Source organism: Perognathus longimembris, chromosome 7 (genome assembly GCF_023159225.1).
Source record: "Perognathus longimembris pacificus isolate PPM17 chromosome 7, ASM2315922v1, whole genome shotgun sequence".
NCBI classification, from domain to species: domain Eukaryota; kingdom Metazoa; phylum Chordata; class Mammalia; order Rodentia; family Heteromyidae; genus Perognathus; species Perognathus longimembris.
This window is the reverse complement of record NC_063167.1, coordinates 12,733,379-12,750,619: the sequence shown is the minus strand read 5'-3', so window position 1 is coordinate 12,750,619 and position 17,241 is coordinate 12,733,379. Positions and strand designations below refer to the sequence as shown.

General features: G+C 52.9%; 1 protein-coding gene across 1 annotated transcript in view; it reads left to right on the top strand.

Moving 5' to 3' along the window:
- Positions 1 to 8,646: 8,646 nt before the first annotated feature.
- The window catches only part of Ece1 (endothelin converting enzyme 1), an 87,609-nt gene continuing 79,014 nt past the window's right edge, over positions 8,647 to 17,241 (top strand). The window contains exon 1 of the mRNA XM_048350406.1: positions 8,647 to 8,668. Coding sequence (XP_048206363.1) covers positions 8,666 to 8,668 — 3 coding nt within the window. The 5' untranslated portion in view covers positions 8,647 to 8,665. The remainder of the gene's footprint in view (positions 8,669 to 17,241) is intronic.

Below are 17,241 nucleotides of genomic sequence, written 5' to 3'. Positions count from 1 at the left end.
CATCCTCCACCAGCAGCTCCAGCGAGCACCAGGTGGTGGCTCCGACTGCACATTTTACAGAATAAGATAAGTCTCTTAACTAAGGTTTAGGATCACTTTTGAACTAGAGACACTAAGAATAAGAACAACAGGGCCTGTGACAGGAGGCTGAGGCAGGAGGATTGCTTGATCCCAGGCCAGGCAAGAACAGTTAATGAGTCTTTATCTACACCCACAGGCTGGACATGGCGATACACAACTGTAATCCTAGCCACAAGGAGAATCATACTCTAAGGCTGGCCTCTAGAAAAAGCACAAGACCCTACTATAAGGAAAAGAGGCTGGAGACCTGGCTCAGGTGGTACAACACCTGCCTAGCAAGCACAAGGTCCTGAATTCCAATCTCAGTGCTGTCAAACAAAATGGGGGGTGGAGACAAGAAAGAACTGAGGATATTAACTCAGTTCTTCTGAGGCTTCACTTTAAATACACTGTCTCCTTAAACTCCCCCCACCACACACACATACCACCCCACAATTCCTACATTCCTTCCCCAAATCTCAGGTGCTCACTTCACTTGATTCCTGCCTCCATTTCCCCTCCTGTTACAGGCCAGTCTGGGCCCTAATCCTCAGGCTCCCCTTTCTGGTTCTACTTTCACATTGCACCCCACTCTTAAGGAGAGCCTGAGGAAGACATGAAGAGGGCTTATGTCCTTTGCATTAAATAATAATACTAACAAAGTAAAGGTGGTGATCAGTCCCACCCGCCGCCCCAATTCCTGTGGCCTTCCTAGAAGAGCTGTCTACAAAGCATTATGCTGCCCCAAATGTCAATAACACCCATCCTGTCTCACCCTCTCCCCTGAACCTCAGATGGGTCCATCTGCCAGGGCCCCATCTTCATTCGGATGCCACCTGACACACACCACACCCCTTACAGACCAGCCCAGCTCTTCTCCCTGCCTGACCCTCTGACCGGTCACATCCGCCATGAGGCAGCCATCACTCTGAAAACGTCCTCTCCGGTCCATTCCCAGATGCTGCCCATTTTATCTCAGCACCACCCCCTGCCCCCCTGCCCAGCTCCATCTCTGCCGGCCTGCGCCTTGCTTTGGGGCTTCACAGAACAGTGAATCAGTCCATCCAACCCTGACAGCCCCTGTTTGACACACCAGGGGCTTCCGTTGCTTTTTGGATGAATGTAGTCTGCACAGCCATGTCTTCTGGCTCCTGGAGATTCTCCAGCCTCACTTAATGTCCGTGATCCCAGCCCTACCACACTCCAGCCACTAGGGCCCAGCTTTGAGTTCCTCCAGTCCTACCCCAGAGCCTTTGCATAGACAGTTCTCCATGCCTGGACTGCTAGTTCATTCCTGTTTATTCTTTACCCTCTGTGACCCCAGTAGCTAGGTCAAGCTCTGATCAACCCTCTTAGAAAGCCATGTTTCTTTCCTCCAGTATACTCACTTCATCCTGTAATCCCACACCTGTCCACGCAGTGACTAACTTGTCTCCTGGACCTGGCTCTGTGCCCATAGGAGCAGGTCCACAGCAACACAGGCACTTCAAGGATGACTGCTGTCACCGGAGAAGGATTGGATGAGTGAATCCATGCCAAGAAGCAGCTCCAAGCCATCCAATGGTGGCTCACACCTGGAACCGAGCTATTCAGGAGACTGAGAGCTGAGGATCTCAGTTCAAAGCCAGCCTGGGTTTCAGACAAATCGGAAGGATCTTCTCTCCAATTTACCAGCAAAAAGCCAGAAATGGAGATATGGCTCAAGCAGCAGAACACCAGCCTTGAGTAAAAGAGGCTAAACGAGAGTGAGAGGCTCTGAGTTCAAACCCCAGCACCAGACACACACACACACACACACACACACACACACACACACACACACACACTTGCCTGCCATCACACAAGTCAGTGGAGTTTCTGGGTAACACCCAGCTTGAGATTCCAGGCAAAATTTCCAGAACCCCCTCAGGAGTGCCCAGTGTTTTACCCACCTGAGAGGCACTGAAGCTCAACACAGCTCCTAGAGGGAAGGGGGCCCTTCCCTGTCACAGACGAGCCCACCGATGTCCCAGGCCTCTCTGTGTTCTTTCTGATGTGCCCAGCTGCAGCTCACACAATTTTAATAAGCACCTACTAAGCTGCAGGCATACACGGTGCAGAGGCTGCACAGGCTGAGGATATTCACAGACACAGCTCGCCCTCATGGCACTCATATTATTGGAGGGGCCAGCAAAGAACTAATATAGACGAGGGCATGTAAGAATTAGAGTTCAGGTGTCAAACGTGCCTCCAGGCCTGCTCAGCCTACTCCCAGGTGATATCCTCAAACCACCACCAGGGGGCAGCCATGCTCCATGTCAGGCGGTTCCTCTCACCAGCCCAGCCTCAGAAACTGTGTGAGAATCTCAGAGAAGCAGAGGAGACAGGAGACCAAAAGGTTAAGCTTGCGCCTGTAATCCTAGCTACTCAGGAGGCTGAGATCTGAGGTCATGGCTTGAAGCCAGCCTGGGCAGGAGAAATTCCATGAGACTCTTATCTCCAATAAACTACTCAAAAAAAGCTGGAAGTAGGGGCTGGGAATGTGGCCTAGTGGTAGAATGCTTGCCTAGCATGCATGAAGCCCTGGGTTCCATTCCTCAGCAACACATATACAGAAAAAGCCAGAAATGACACTGTGGCTCAAGTGGTGGAGTGCTAGGTTCAGGGACAGAGCCCTGGCCCTGAGTTCAAGCCCCAGGACTGCGTACAGAGTAGGGAGAGGGAGCTGTGCCTAGCTCCCTAGCAGGCCAAGTTGTGTATTTGTGCGTGTGGTAGAGAATCTGCTCTGTGCAGACCTAGGCAAGAGGTGTTTTTGTGTTTACCACCCTGTCTTCATTGATCATCTCCTTATTCACGCATTCACTTAGTAAACTTTTAAAACAGCTTCATCTGGCTATACTTTACACACTATAAAACTCCCTCACTTCAAGTGGACAGTGCAATAGTATTTAATCTATTAAGAACTGTGAGCCAGGTGTTAGCATCTCACACTTGTAATTCTAGAAAAGAAGAAAATTAGGCAGAGAAGTTTGTGAGACCCCTTTTGAACACATAGCTGGGTACAGTGACACACACCTGTCACGCCAAGCTACATGGGAGGCTAGGATTTGGAGGATCACTAGTCCAAGCCAGCCGCACTGAAAAGTACATGAGACCTCATCTCCACAGAGGGAGGCTGGGCGCTGTGGGGCATGCCTGTCATCCCAGCTAGGATAGCAATCCTAAAAGGTAGATGGTGGCTCAGGGGTGTTCCTGGGCAGGAAGTGAGATCCTATCTCAAAAATAACCAGCAAGGGGAAGGGGAGGAAGAGGAGAAAGAGGGGGAGGAGGAGGAAGAGGGTGAAGAAGAGGAGGAAGAAGAGGAAGATGAGGACAGGAAGAGGAGGAGGAAGAGGAAGAGGAAGAGGAAGAGGAGAAACTATTACCATTCCCAAAAGAAACCTTGTTCCTATTAGTGGCCGTTCCCCCACCCCACTCCCTCCTGCCCCAGGACCTCCAACTGCTCCTTTGTTGTCTTCTCCAGCCTTAGGCGACACCTAATCCACTTTCTGTCTCTAAAGAGTTGCCTGCTCTGTATATTTTATATAGAAGAATAAAAGAACAGTCAGTCTTGGTTTTCAATTTTTATGATAAAGGTGAGGAAGGCCCGGTGCCGATGGCTCACACCCATAATCCTAGCTATTCAGGAGGCCGAGATCTGAGGTTCATGGTTCAAAGTCAGCCCAGGCAGGAAAGTCTTGAGATGTGAGACTCTTATCTCCAATTAACTACCAGGAAACCGGAAGTGGAGCTGTGACTTAAAGTGGTAGAGTGCTAGCCTTGAGCAAAAGAGCTTAGGGACCCAGCCCAGGCCCTGAGTTCAAGCCCCACAACTGATAAAGAAAAAAAAAAAACAAGTAAGGGTGATGATCAGAGGGTTTTCATGAGACAGGCAATAGGTACATTTCTTTTTGGACAGTGTGGCCCCTTCATTTCTTCTCTCCTAGTTTTCCCCCCTCCCATCCCCACCTACAAGTTGTATCATTCATTTTCAACATGGTTTCTACTGAGTACCACTGTTGCATTTGTTCACCCTATGTCCCTCCATTTTTGTGTTACCCTTACCCCCAAGACAGAAAAATGAACAAGACAAAAAAGAAAGAAAAAATTTGTTTTCAATAGCCAGTCTTTTTTGCCTGATTTTTTTCACTTAATATTATGTTTTCAAGGTTCACCCAATGTTGTAGCATGAATCACTTCATTTGTCTCCCTCCCTCCCTCCCTCCCTCCCTCCCTCTCACTCCTTGCTCCCTTTAGGTGGAAGGAATTGTTATGAGGCAGGCACACAACCTTGTCACATGGAGGCTTTGTCACATGTGCTCAGTGGATGTACCACTATCCCACTTCCTGTTTACTTTTTACTTAATTATTTTTTGTCTGTGCTAGGCCAGTGCTCTACCACGGAGCCACAGGGGCATGGCCTGAGCCTCTGCCTAAGTCCACAAGTGTTTCCTGCCCCTTTCTAGGCCCTCAACTATCCTACCTTTCCTACCTTTCTACTTTCTCCTAGGAAGTGCCCACATTCAATACCATTCATATATGTGTGTGTGTGTGTGTGTGTGTACGTAATTTAGCTATAAAAGGGACTAATTTTTGTAAGTTTGCAATTGAAATTGCTTTAATCTGCAAGGTGTGTTTGTGTGTTCTTTTGGTGGCGGTGGTGGTTAGAGTCATTAACATTCTTTGTCAATGTCTGGAACATCTTCTAGGGTCTTGGAATTCTCCCAGAGCCAAGGGCTGAGCTCATGGCACTGGAAAATAAACCAGCCAAGCTGAGACCTGCTGCTGCCTTTCCTCATCAGCCCCAGGCCATTAGAGGAGAGCCGTCAGCCCCAACCTAAGCCCAGGCCCAGCCCAGCCTGGGCACCGCCGTGGGGGGTGTGCAGCTCTGGTTACCAGGCCACGCCATCTGGGGGAGACAGGATGTGTTTATACTCATTATTTATAGATATCATTACAATTAAAGACCCAAATTATGAAAATGATGCTGGACACAGATTCCTGGGAAAGCGCCTGGGCCCAGGGCTCCCTGGCCTGGGGCAGGATGCCACGAGCTCCCCTTCCCCGAGCTCCCCTTCCCCTCACGTCCCCTCACTGGTACTCAGAATGCTGACAGCTTCACCAGGCCTTTGCTCCTGCTAGTGTCTCTGCCAGGGTGCCCTCCCACTGATTTTAAGATGCTCTGAGGTATTAAAAGATTGTCCAGGGTATACAAATTCACTGTAGGGAAATCCAAAACTATAGGTAACACCCCAAAGTAGGAAGATTAGAATAGAAATCTCAGGATATGGAGGTCAGATCTGGCCAGGGCCATCACTGGCTGTTGAGGGGTGTCAGATTGACTCCATCTCAGATTTGTTAAAGAGAGTAGAAGCGGACTCCATCTTCACTAAGATCTCCTCCCACCACCCCCACCCCCCAATCCAGGGAAGTTCCCCTTCTCTATGATAGGGCAGGCCTGTAATTCCAACTATTCAGAAGAAAAAGTGAGAAAGACTGAGATCCAAGTCTGTCTCTGGCAAAAGTGTGAGACCCTCTCTAAAAAAATAAATGAAAGCGAAAATGACTGGGGAGGGTGTACCTCAAGTAGTAGAACACCTACCTTAGCAAGCACAAGGCTCTGAGTTCCAATCCTGTACTGCCAAGAAAGAATTTTTTGTTTGCTTTTTTTTTTTTTTTTGCCAGTCCTGGGGCTTGAACTCAGGGCCTGAGTCCCTGGCTTTATTTTGCTCAAGGCTAGCACTCTGCCACTTGAGCCACAGCGCCACTTCCAGCTTTTTCTATATATGTGGTGCTGAGGAAACAAACCCAGGGCTTCATGTATACAAGGCGAGCACTTTACCACTAGGCCATATTCCCAGCCCTGAAAGAATTTTTAAAAAGACTCCTTGGGCATCAACTATGTACTAGACATCACTGAGGCTCCATTCTGTGCATGATGAGAAGGAGAAAAATACCAAGAAAAGCCATCACCATATAATGAAAGCTTGTGAACTGTCAGTGCCTTCACAAATCCTGGGATCTTCCTTTTGCCTCCTGTTGATCCTGTTGAGTCCTAAGTGAGTGACAGGCGACCAACTACAACTAAACTAGAATGCCAGCTAGCTAACCTTGGAAGGAGGGACTCTGGCCAATCAGAACCCTTGGCCACATTGATTGGCTGAGACACTAATGTATGTCTCAATGACAGCCAATGAGACTCCATTTGGGGATCACTGTTGGAATTGACAGGAAAAGCAAGACAGAGTTGGGGTTGCTGAGAGAGTGGAATGTGAGCCCTGGACTCACATTTTGAGAAGAGAGAGAAAAACAGGCTTGTATATGAAGAGATGCAGTCTTGAGTTTTTCACTAATTGAACCTACCTCGCTTGTGTCCCCAGCCCTGATGTTACAAAACAGCATGACTAGCACCAGTCACCCTCTCCCTCAAGGGGACATGAGCCTGACCCGAGAGCACAGATTCACGCTGCTCCTTTCTCAACTTTTATAAATAGAGCCCATTGGCTACATGTCTCCTAGAGGTCCGTGGGCTACAAAGCATCCACGATACACCTTAACTGCTTACATCTTCACATTGGCACAGTGAGGTAGGCAGCAAGGAGGAATCCTATCTTAGAGGAGGAAACTGAGGCTCAGCAAGGGTAAGAGAATCTTATACTACCACACAGCCGGCAAATGGAGAGCTACTGGGCTCCCTTCTCATGTCTCAGAATGATCCCTCCAGGTGTCCGGCCTGTGACTTCCAGGAACTTCCTGAGACATCAGGAATCTAGAGCAAGGCCAGGGCATCCTACAGGAAGGAGAGAGGGTCTGAGCCTTCAGGTCTGGTCACCTTTGGGGCACCCTGCTTCCCACTGCTGTCCTCAACATGTCTGTGCCCCTCCCCACCCCTGTGGCCTTCCCTCTACAGTGCTGCCACATGGAAGGGGCTCCCTGCCCCCCCCAGGTACCTCTGCACCCCAGCTGTACGTGGGCAATCACGACCAGCTCCCACACACCAGCTGCAGCCAGCTTTTTCTCTTCTCCCCTTCCAGCTATTATAGGTCCTCTCTCTTCTCAGATCCACTGCCATCTTCAGTCAGTTCAACCTTCCTTCCCTCCAAGAGATAGTATGCAAGCCTCTCAGGTCTTTCTGGCTCCACCAACTCCTAAACATCCTTCAAAACCTCAATCCCAATTCCTCGAGGATGCCTTTGTCTTTCCTGAACCTATACATCACACCCCCTACACACTAGTTTCTTTTTCTCAGCCTGACATAGTGATCACAACAGTCACACAAAGTCAGTCACAGGAAAGAAAACATACACACTTTCACTATACAATGCTCTTATATCCATATACAAAGTGGTATCAAATTATAGCATACACACACACACACACACACACACACACGAAACCACAAACCCTCAGGGATTTGCTCTCTTGTTTACAACAAGGACACAAAGTCTCTTCCTCGCTCCCTTCTTCCCTTCCTCGCTCCCTTCTTCCCTTCCTCTTTCCCTCCTCTCTCTTTTTCTCCCCCTCTCTTTCTTCCCCCTTTCCCTCTCTTTCTTCTTTTTTTCCCCCTTCTATTTGACACAGTCTTGCTGTATAGCCCAGGCTGTCAATCCTCCTGTCTCTACCTCCTGACTGCTAGAATTACAGGTCTGCAACACCATGCCTGGCTACACAAAATCCCTGTCTACCACACCTAACCGCATGCACAACAGGATGCAAATGTACACATCACACTCCAAACAACAAACACACTGCACCTACGCAACACACATGTAGAGACAGGTTCTCTCCTGGACATACTAGTACATGCCTGGACTCCCCTTTGCGTCCCTCCTACTTTCTCTCTTTGTTTCTCTCTGAAACACACACCACACACACACACACACACACACACACACACTCATCCTCCAAATATAGTCAGCCTGTTTCTCCTCCACACATAAACACGCAGACAAGAGGAATCTACCCCTTCCCCCTCTTCTGTCTCCTCCCTCCCTCTTACACACACACACACACACACACACACACACACACACGCAGCTGTAGTGCCCCGGTCATGCTTCAGTGCAGGCGCCAGGGAGAAGACAAAGGTCTCCCAGGCACCGGGCTCCCGCTCGGGACACAGCTGAGCCTCTCCGCGACTGGCTCCGCCTGTCCCCAGACCCGGTGTCCACGAGGTGTGGACCCTGCAACCCGGGAAGCCCAAGGCTGGCCCCAAGCCGGCCTTCCCGGGTCCCCCAGGCAGCCCCCCGCCCGGAGCGCCGGCGCACCACGGGTTAAGGAGCCCGCGGGGGCGGAGGGAATCCTGCCTCCGCGTGTGATTGGCTGTGCCTTCAGGGCCCCGGCCTCCGCGCTCTGTCATTGGTTGGCTACTGGCCCCGCCCCCTTGGGACTCCGCGCCCCAGTCGCGCGCTCGCCCGCGGGGACCCGAGCGCAGAGCGCGCCGCCCGGGCTGCCAGGAGCGGCGTCCGCTCAGAGTCCGCGCCGCGCGGCCGCGAGGGGAAGGACAGCCCAGAGCCGGGGCCGGGCCGGAGAGCCGGGAGCCCAGAGCCGGAGCCAGAGCGGCAGCCGGGAACCGGGAGCGGGAGCTATGGTGAGCGCAGCCCCGACGGGCCCGGACGGCGGGTGGCACGGGGCGGGCCCGGCTCACTGAAGGCGTGGATGCGGGCGCCGGGCAGAGCTCGGCTGGTGCCGGGGCAGAGCTCGGTGGGTCCCGGGGCGCCGCGCTCGGCTTCGTCCGCGGCCGCCGCGCGGACCTTGGGTGGGCTGCCGGCCCAGGTGGGGTGGGCTGCTGGCGCAGGTTGGGGTGGCCGGTTCGGGGTGGGGGCGGACAGCACGGCCCGGGTCGGGGTGTCGGGACCGCCCCCCCCCCCGCCCTCCCCCAAGCCTGGCTTGGCCGCTCAGCCCGGCTGGGTCTGCATGGCGGGGTGGCGGGTGATTCTGACGCATCGGGGACCAGCTGGATCACAGCGTCCCAGAAAGCAGGGATGGGTCTGTGGTTCGATTTGGGACGTGGTGGGTGGCCGCCCGGGCGGCCTCTGGGGGCGGATCACTCCTCGGCCTTCAGGGTGGGGATGGTGGCCAGGTCAGTGGCTGTCAGAGACCAGGGGTCGCGTAGAGGTCCGTCCCTAGCGATCCGGTCCCCTCGACATCGCCCAGCATTGAATCCTCCCCAGAGGAGGGACCAAGTACTGACAGGATGGACAGAAAGGGGGAGCCAGGCAAAGGGAAAACTCACCCTTAAGGAGGGGGGGGAGGGGTCTCTAAAACTCCAGGAAGGAAATCTAATAGGCCCAGGCTGATCTGGAACTGGTGATCCTCCTGTCTCCACTAATAAAGTGGCCGATCAGGGCTGGGAATGTACTGGAGAGGTAGAGTGCCTGCCTAGCATGCATGAAGCCCTGGGTTCGATTCCTAGCACCACATAAACAGAAAAGGCTGAAAGTGGGGCTGTGGCTCAAATGGTAGAGTGCTAGCCTTGAGCAAAAACAAGCCAGGGGCAGTGCTCAGGCTCTGAGTTCAAGCCCCAGAACTGGCCAAAAAAAAAAAAAAAAGCTTTTCTAAAGTGGTGGGATCACAGGCATGTGCCACGGGTGTGTGTGTGTGCTTGAGCTGAGGCTTCGGGTCACCTCTGCAAGGCCTGGCAATAGCCTTTCCATCACACGGTCCAGGCCACCTGCTCTTCTTTTGGCTTCTTTCCTCCCAGACAGGATTCTCTCCCCTAGTCAGGTTCTGTGCCCAGTGAGCTGGCTACGCAGGGCCAGTGGAGAGCACATGACAGGGGTGGACACTGCCAGTCCCAGGGATGCAGCCAACCCTGTGTCTTTGTGATGCTGCTGCCCAATTGGAAAGGTTTGCCCCCACCAGGGGCAGGATGGGACCCTCGAAGGAGAAAGTCTCCAGTGCCTCCTCAGATCAGTCAGATTCACCTTACACCCTCTTTCCTCTGAGTCTCCTCCTTTAACATCTCCCTCCCCTACCTGCCTGTAGAGAGTCCAGGCTACACCCAAGAAACCTAGAGGCCATCTTGGGCCTCATTGTACCTCCTGGGTGAGATTCCCCTCCCCACCCCCACCCTTGGACTACTCTTCATGGACAGGTGCACTTACACCTGTGGACTAGCACTTGATTTAAAGTCTTTGGATATGAATAATTCAGAGAGGAAGACTTTGAGATCATAGCATCCTCTCTGGAAGTCTACCCTGGCCCAAGTTACATAGAAAGGGGACTTTTCCTCCATTAAAAAAAAACCACCATAGAGAGGTTGGGAATTTCACTCAGTGGGAAGTGCAAGGCCCTGAGTTCAGCCCTCAGCTCTGCAAACAACAACAAAACAGCATAGGGCTGGGCATGGTGGTATATACCTATAATTCCAGCACTTGGAGAGTAGAGGCATAAGGATGGAGAGAGTTGGAGGACAAACGGGACTACACAGACTGTCTCAGAGAGAGAGAGAGAGAGAGATGGGGAGAGAGAGAGTCTGAATAAGAGGGACATATCACCATTTGAGAGAGAGATTCCCCCCTCCCTTGGTGATACTTTTACCAGCCTTGTCCGTGAAACATCCCCTGGTGCATCAGGAAGCCCTCAGACTTTGGCCCCTAACAGCAGATGCCCACCTCAGCTTTTCTACCCCCTCCCCCTTTGCTCCATTGCACCAGCACCCCTGAGTGGTCCTTCCTTATCAGTGAAATTACATCTTATCTCCCAGGGACTGTGTGAAGACTAGTTGACACAACCCAAGTGAGAGTCTTTTGTTTGAAGACTGCTTAGTTTCCTTTCTTTGACAACCTAAGCCTAGGTTGGGAAGTTCTGCCTGATGTCTGACCCATTCGCTCGCTGATCTGGAGCAAGGGTTTGTGTATGTTATGTGGTGGGGAGAAGAGAGCCATGGTATTCAGGCAGTATTTCATTTAATAGAGATTTGTCGAATGATCCCTATGCCAGGAAAGAAGACATACCCATAAACTCCATTGTTGGAAGTCATAAATGCTACGCTGGTCTGTCCCGTTGGCCAGTGGCATGTCCTTAGGAGAGTTGGGCATGCTATGCTGGGTGATGGGTTCCCCGTAGGCTGGTGAAGGAAGCATCATCAAGCAGGTTGCATCTGAACTGGGAAAAATAAAAAGCCCCTATGTGACATAGGACGGGGACTGGGAGACTGAACACAGGAGATTCTTTGACAGCCAGAATGGGGCTGGCTTGGCACCTGGTATGAGGAAACAGGAGAGAGGAGAGCCCAGGTGCTGGGAAATTGCCAGAGCCAGGGGGCAGAAGGCAGTAGGAAGCCACTGTGGCTTGCTGACTTGGTTTCGTGTGGGTGAGGTGGAGACCAGGGGCTGGCCCAGCTGCCTGGGCCCTTGTCATTTTGGTTTCCTCTCAACATGGCCATTGTGCCGGCATTCCTGAAGTGGGGTGATTTAAGACAGCTGAAATGTTTATTCTTGCCCTGCTGGGCTTTAAACAAATCTAGCATCTCCTGTCCCTTGGTGAGCCAAGTTCCCCCCTGTATCCCCTCTCTGGTCTTATTGGGGCTCCTTTTTTTCCAAACACATGAACTGTTTTTTCTTGTCCTTGCTGGTCAACCTGGGGCTGCCCAGATCCCTACCCAGGACTCTTTCCTTGGTGGGAAGTTGGTGCAATTCTTAAAGGCTTCCCACAAACCCTGACCCAGCCTGTGGAATGAAGGTTCCTGGATGCTTTTTATATCCCCCTCTTTCTGGCTGTCTTCAAATCTCTCAGGAGCCAGGCCCAGGGAGGAGTTGCCCATGGTCCCAGAGCAAGACATCTTCTAAATAGGCCAGCCTTCTGGGTGTTTGCAGGCTTAACCAGGCATACTGGCTGGGGCAAGGAGGGAAACACAGCCCAGTTTCCCTCTCTGCTCTGCCATGTCTTGAGAATGTTCTTTCACATTCCAAGCTGGGGGCTGAGTTACATGTGCAGATGGGAGGTAGGGGTTCTGTTGGCTAGAGAGGGTTGAGGACAGACTCCAGGGTCTGAGTTTGAACACTGATGGACCATGGACGTGCTGTGTGCCCTGGGCTCCAACATCCTCTCCTCTGCTTCTTGGGAAATTGTGAGGATACAAAAAAAGACTTAAGTGTTTAGAACATGTCACTGTTGCCTGTGTTACTGTTTGAAGATGAGGGCTAGCCACGCCCAGCCATGTTCTGCTCCTGCCCCCAGCTACTAGGAATGAGGTTCTTTGGCCTGTGCTGGTAACTGCTTGTTCATGTTTCCTTGCATTGCTACAGTTCTTGGTAAAAGAGGATATTGTTGCCTTTGCCTTTTGTGAAAGAATAAATACAATGTTTCTTAAGACAGAATGGCAGAGAGGCCCTGGGAGGACCCAGATCTGTACCTCTGCAGCAGAAGTTCAAGGGGGCCTTAGCTGAGACATGCCAGCTTGGCAGAAGGCCACACTGGGGTGGTTAGAGAGGGGGGACTATCAGCAGATGCATACAACTGTCTGTATTATGCTCTGTGTTATCTCACTTACCCGGTCAGCAACCAGGCCATTAATTGCCTCTTTGCCCAACCAGTCTGCCTGGGACAGCTCGAAGGCAGGGGCTAGGGTCAGTGTCCCTCTGCCACCACAAATGAGGGCAGGAAATGACAAGAGCAGTTCCCGTTACCACGGAGACGCGCAGGATGCCCGCCCAGGGAGCCTGAGAGACTCCCTGGTCTTGGATCAGGAGTGACCTCCTAGGGATGTGACCAGAGGGACATCTGGGCACAAGGAAGCACTGTGTGCAAGATGACCAGAACAGGTGCATTCGGGAAGGGCTTGGAGGTCGATCCTAAGGGCATTGAGATGCCACCAAGGGGTTTAGAGAGAGGGTAGTGACATGGCCAGATCTGCATTGAGAGATGACCACACAGGCTCTCTGTGGGGGATTGGAGAAGGGCAAGGTGGTGGCTGCCAGTGGCTGCCAGAGCCGGCCCTGGGAGAGATGCAAGTGGTCTGGGCACCCCTTTTCCCCCACCCTGGTTCCCCCCCTTCCCCCACCATACTGCGCAGAGTGGGATGTGAAGACAGGAGGAGGCTGTGGCCCGAGAGAGGTCCCACAGCAGGCATTGCCCTTCTTCCTTGATGCCTTTTAGACGAGTAACCAACCAGTCTCCTGGCCTCGAGGACCTGTGATGGAGAGAACCAGAGAGAGAAAGGACAGGGCCCCTTCTGAATGACTTGATACATGGTAGCAAATGACTCCTGACAACCTGGGGTGGAGTGGGGGTGGGGAGGTGTGTCTCCAGTCCCCCCCACCCCCACCCCAGGCATGTGCCATGGAGATTCCTGGGGGAGACAGCAGCTGCATTGGTGAACTGCTTCCTTGGATGCCATCTTTGGAGTGTATCATTCATTCATTCATTTGTTCAGATTAAAATGAGGACAGATGGGAAGAGGGGGGATGGCTCCCTCTCCCCACAAGTCTACTAGGGGGTTCCAGAGGGGAGGAGAGACAGAGGCAGAACTGGAGTTATTCTGCAGAACATTCAGATGAACTGAGGGAGGGTCTCCCATCAGGCCCAGGAGACTGGCCATGCGTTGTGTCCAGCAGAAGGGAGCCAGGAACCATTGGTCCTTCTTGTCTACACTCTTCTGTCTTTGCATTATCCCAGCTTAGGCTTAAAAGTGCCTTAGGGACTTGGGGACCCCCGCCTTCTCATTCCTCAAGAGGCTGGCTTGAGCCAGGAGCTTCCACTAAGTTCAGCAGAAACCCTGTCTATCTGGGAAAAGCCCTTGAGGACAGGGATGGGTCACAGCTAGTGGTGTGGGTGGCTGGAAGCTGGATGCCGCCAGGCTGAAAAGCTGATTGCTTGCCTGTCACCTTTGCTCTCCCTGCCCCTCCCCTTTTATCACTGATTGATCTTGGATCCCATTGCTCATCGTGGCAGAGATAGGACTTGAACCCAGGCCTGGAGACTCCCAGTCCAGACCCCCAGCTCCTTGGCCCAGATGACAGTTCCCTCCCTGCCTACCCCTCCCCCACACACATTGGGGATACCCCCAGCTTTCTGACCACCTGCCCCTGGCCCACCTCATCTATCTGCCTCTTGGCTGGCATGCTCCTTTGCCTCTTTGGCTGGGGAGCTGGACAGTGTTGGGGCGGCAGCCAGGACTCAGGTTACAGTGTAAACACAGTCATGTCAATATTTACCTCTGCTGGAACCAGAGCCACCCCCTCCCCCTTGCCCTCCCTGCCTGCCCGCCCAGATGGAGGCCTGCCTCGTGGCCCAGCTCTGCTCCGGGGCTGCTGTTTGAAAGCAAAGCCAGGGGGTGTAGAGAGGCCCGGCTTCCAAATTGAGCCCTCCACGAACCTTTCTCATGTCCCTGAACAAGCTGCCCTCCCAACCAGAAAAATAACATGAGTGAAACAGAACAAATCAGGGTCCATTTTCACTTTGTAGCAGCCTCAGCACCTGCTCTCCTCAGTAGTCCCTTAGCCGCTCCCCCACACCCCCACTCCAGTTTGGAGGCTCTCCACCAGGAGGTTGCAGCCAGAGACCACTCTGCAGAAACTCTGGCACCGAGTGAGGATGGAAGCCGAGCCATGGAGGTAGCTGTTATTCCAAATAAACATTTTATGATTCTCCGAATCCAGACACTGGGTTGCGTCACTGGGAACTGGAGCCAAGGGTGGGGACTCTAACCTCCAGCCCTCCAGGCACTCTAGGGTACTGGCCAGGGACTCAAGGGGAGCCCAGAGCTTGAAAAGGACCCATGGCTAATGCCACCCCCACCCAGCTTCCCAGCCTTTGGAGTTGCTGGTTATTGGGCGGAGGTCCAGGGCTGAAATGACCTCAGAAGTGAGCAGAGAGAGGGGTGGGTGGGGTGGAGGCGGCCCTAGGGGGGGCGGAAAGGGCTCATTTCCTAGGCAGCTCTTTCACAGAAGCCCACGTGAGCTGTCCAGAGTCTGGAGAGGAGGGGCAGGGGGCCAAGGCCTGGCAAGCAAGATGGGCAGATAGAGCAGAGTAGGAGGGACTGGAGACCAGTGGGCTCCGGGTTCAAGCCTGGCTTCTATCTTTATATGCTGTGTTCCTCACATGCTATTCAGAAGAGCTGGGCTCTGTACTAAAGTTAGGAGCCTGGGGGAGGTCAGCTGACCTGGGGGGTGAGGGGGAGTCCTGACTGTGGTAACACTTGTACATTCCCAGAGAGCAGAGATGTATGCAGTGGGGGTAGAAGTGATGGAGTTCAGCTGCTAGCATCTTCTACAGCCATCTCCTCAGTTTACACATGCCCGTCCATCCATCCTGCCCATGGGCAGCTGCTGTGAGCTTCCTGCCCTGCCAGCCAGCCTGGATTTGAACTCCCTCTATGAGGACTCCTGCATGTGTGCTCTTTTGGAGCCTGTGTATCCCAGAGTCCATCTCTGCCTCAGTGTGCCCCTTTGGAGGTTGCTTGTGTCACACTGGGTGGACACACATGTAAATGTCTGTGGTGGCATTTGGATGATCCTAAGTTTAGGGCTGCTGTGTCTTTCCTATGTGTTCCCGTGTGTGTGTGTGTGTGTGTGTGTGTGTGTGTGTGTGTGTGTGTGTGTGTGTTAGAAGCTGCTGCCACCTGGTCCTTCAAGCAGGCATTCCATTTCAGAGCTCACTGCTCTCCTCTCTGCCCAAGGCCTTGCCTAGAGCAGACTCTGGGCATCCCAAGCCCCTCTCTGTCTTCTGTCTCAGCTCTACTCTAGCCCTGCCCCTGCCCTCGGGGCCTGGCAGTCCTGTGCCACATTCCAGGCCCTGGGCCTCTGCTGTACCTGGGAAGCAGCAGGGCTTGATTGGGCCAACTTGCCTTTGGGGCCACACAAATCTGCTTTAAAACCTGCACTCAGGCTCTGCCTAGGGATTCTCCCCCAAGTGACCACACTCCCACCTCTTCCCACGAGGCACAGGGTCTACCTCTGATTGGCTGTGTGACCAAGACTGGTCCTTTCCCTTTTGGGACCCTCACTTGCCCCTTCTACCAAACATCAGGTGGATTAGCCACCCCACCCCACCCCCATTTCTGATGGTCTCTGTCATTTGGGCACCCCTGTCTCCAGGGCTGGGCCTGGCTACTCATGAGCCCCTGCTGTCCCCTACCCCACAGAAGGACCCCAGGAACATGGGTGGACTGATGCCTTCCTAAAGGCCAGTCAGTCCTCCCCTGTGGGAGGCTTGGCACATATGACCATGGTGTCACATCACCTGGGCCTGACTCCTGCCATTCCCTGGCTCTGATTTGGAGCAGTTTACACTCACTAGCTGTCTAAGCTCCAGCATCTCTTACCTCCAGGATGGTAAGGACCTAAGGCACCATCCATCACAAAAGCCAAAAAGACAGGAAGCAGAGGTATGGCTTAAGTGGTAGAGCACCAACTTTGAGTGAAAAGGCCAAGCAAGAGTACAAGGTCTGGGGCTGGGAATATGGCCTAGTGGTAGAGTGCTTGCTTCATATACATGAAGCCCTGGGTTTGATTCCTCAGCACCACATATATGGAAAAAGCCAGAAGTGGCACTGTGGCTCAAGTGTCAGAGTGCTAGCCTTGAGCAAAAAGAAGCTGGAACAGTGCTCAGGCCCCGAGTTCAAGCTCCACGACTAACAAAACAAAACAAATAAATAAACAAACAAAAAGGAGTGTAAGGTCCTAAGTTCAAGCCCAGTTCTGGACACACACACACACACACACACACACACACACACACACACACACACACGAGCCCAAAAGATGGAACAGCGTAATCCCTGCCTTCAAAGAGGGAGGAAATTGGAGACCAATTGGTCAGGAACATCATCACAGAGAGAAGGAAAGGAAATTAAAACTGAGCAATAAGGGGGAAAGTGGCTCTGGGGGGGAAGGCATGGCTCTGGATGGAGGTCAGGGTAGGAGGTGGCCTCCAAGGTCGAGAGCTCAAGGTTGAGGAGAATGTAGCTGGCTAAAGATGTGGAAGTTGAGAGTTCTCAGGAAAGAGATCTGCAAGTGCCTTTGCACCTGAGACAGGAGCAAACGTGGTGTATTGTCGGTTGACAAGCAGGGGAAGCAGGAAGACGTGGGCATGGAGGGACCAGATCATGTGGGGCCTTGTCAGGTGGTGGTGAGGGGGAAGTTGGCATTTCATACCGAAAGTGAAGGGGAGCCACTGGAGGTCTCCGATGGGGGTGGGGGGGTGGGAGGGATGACCGCC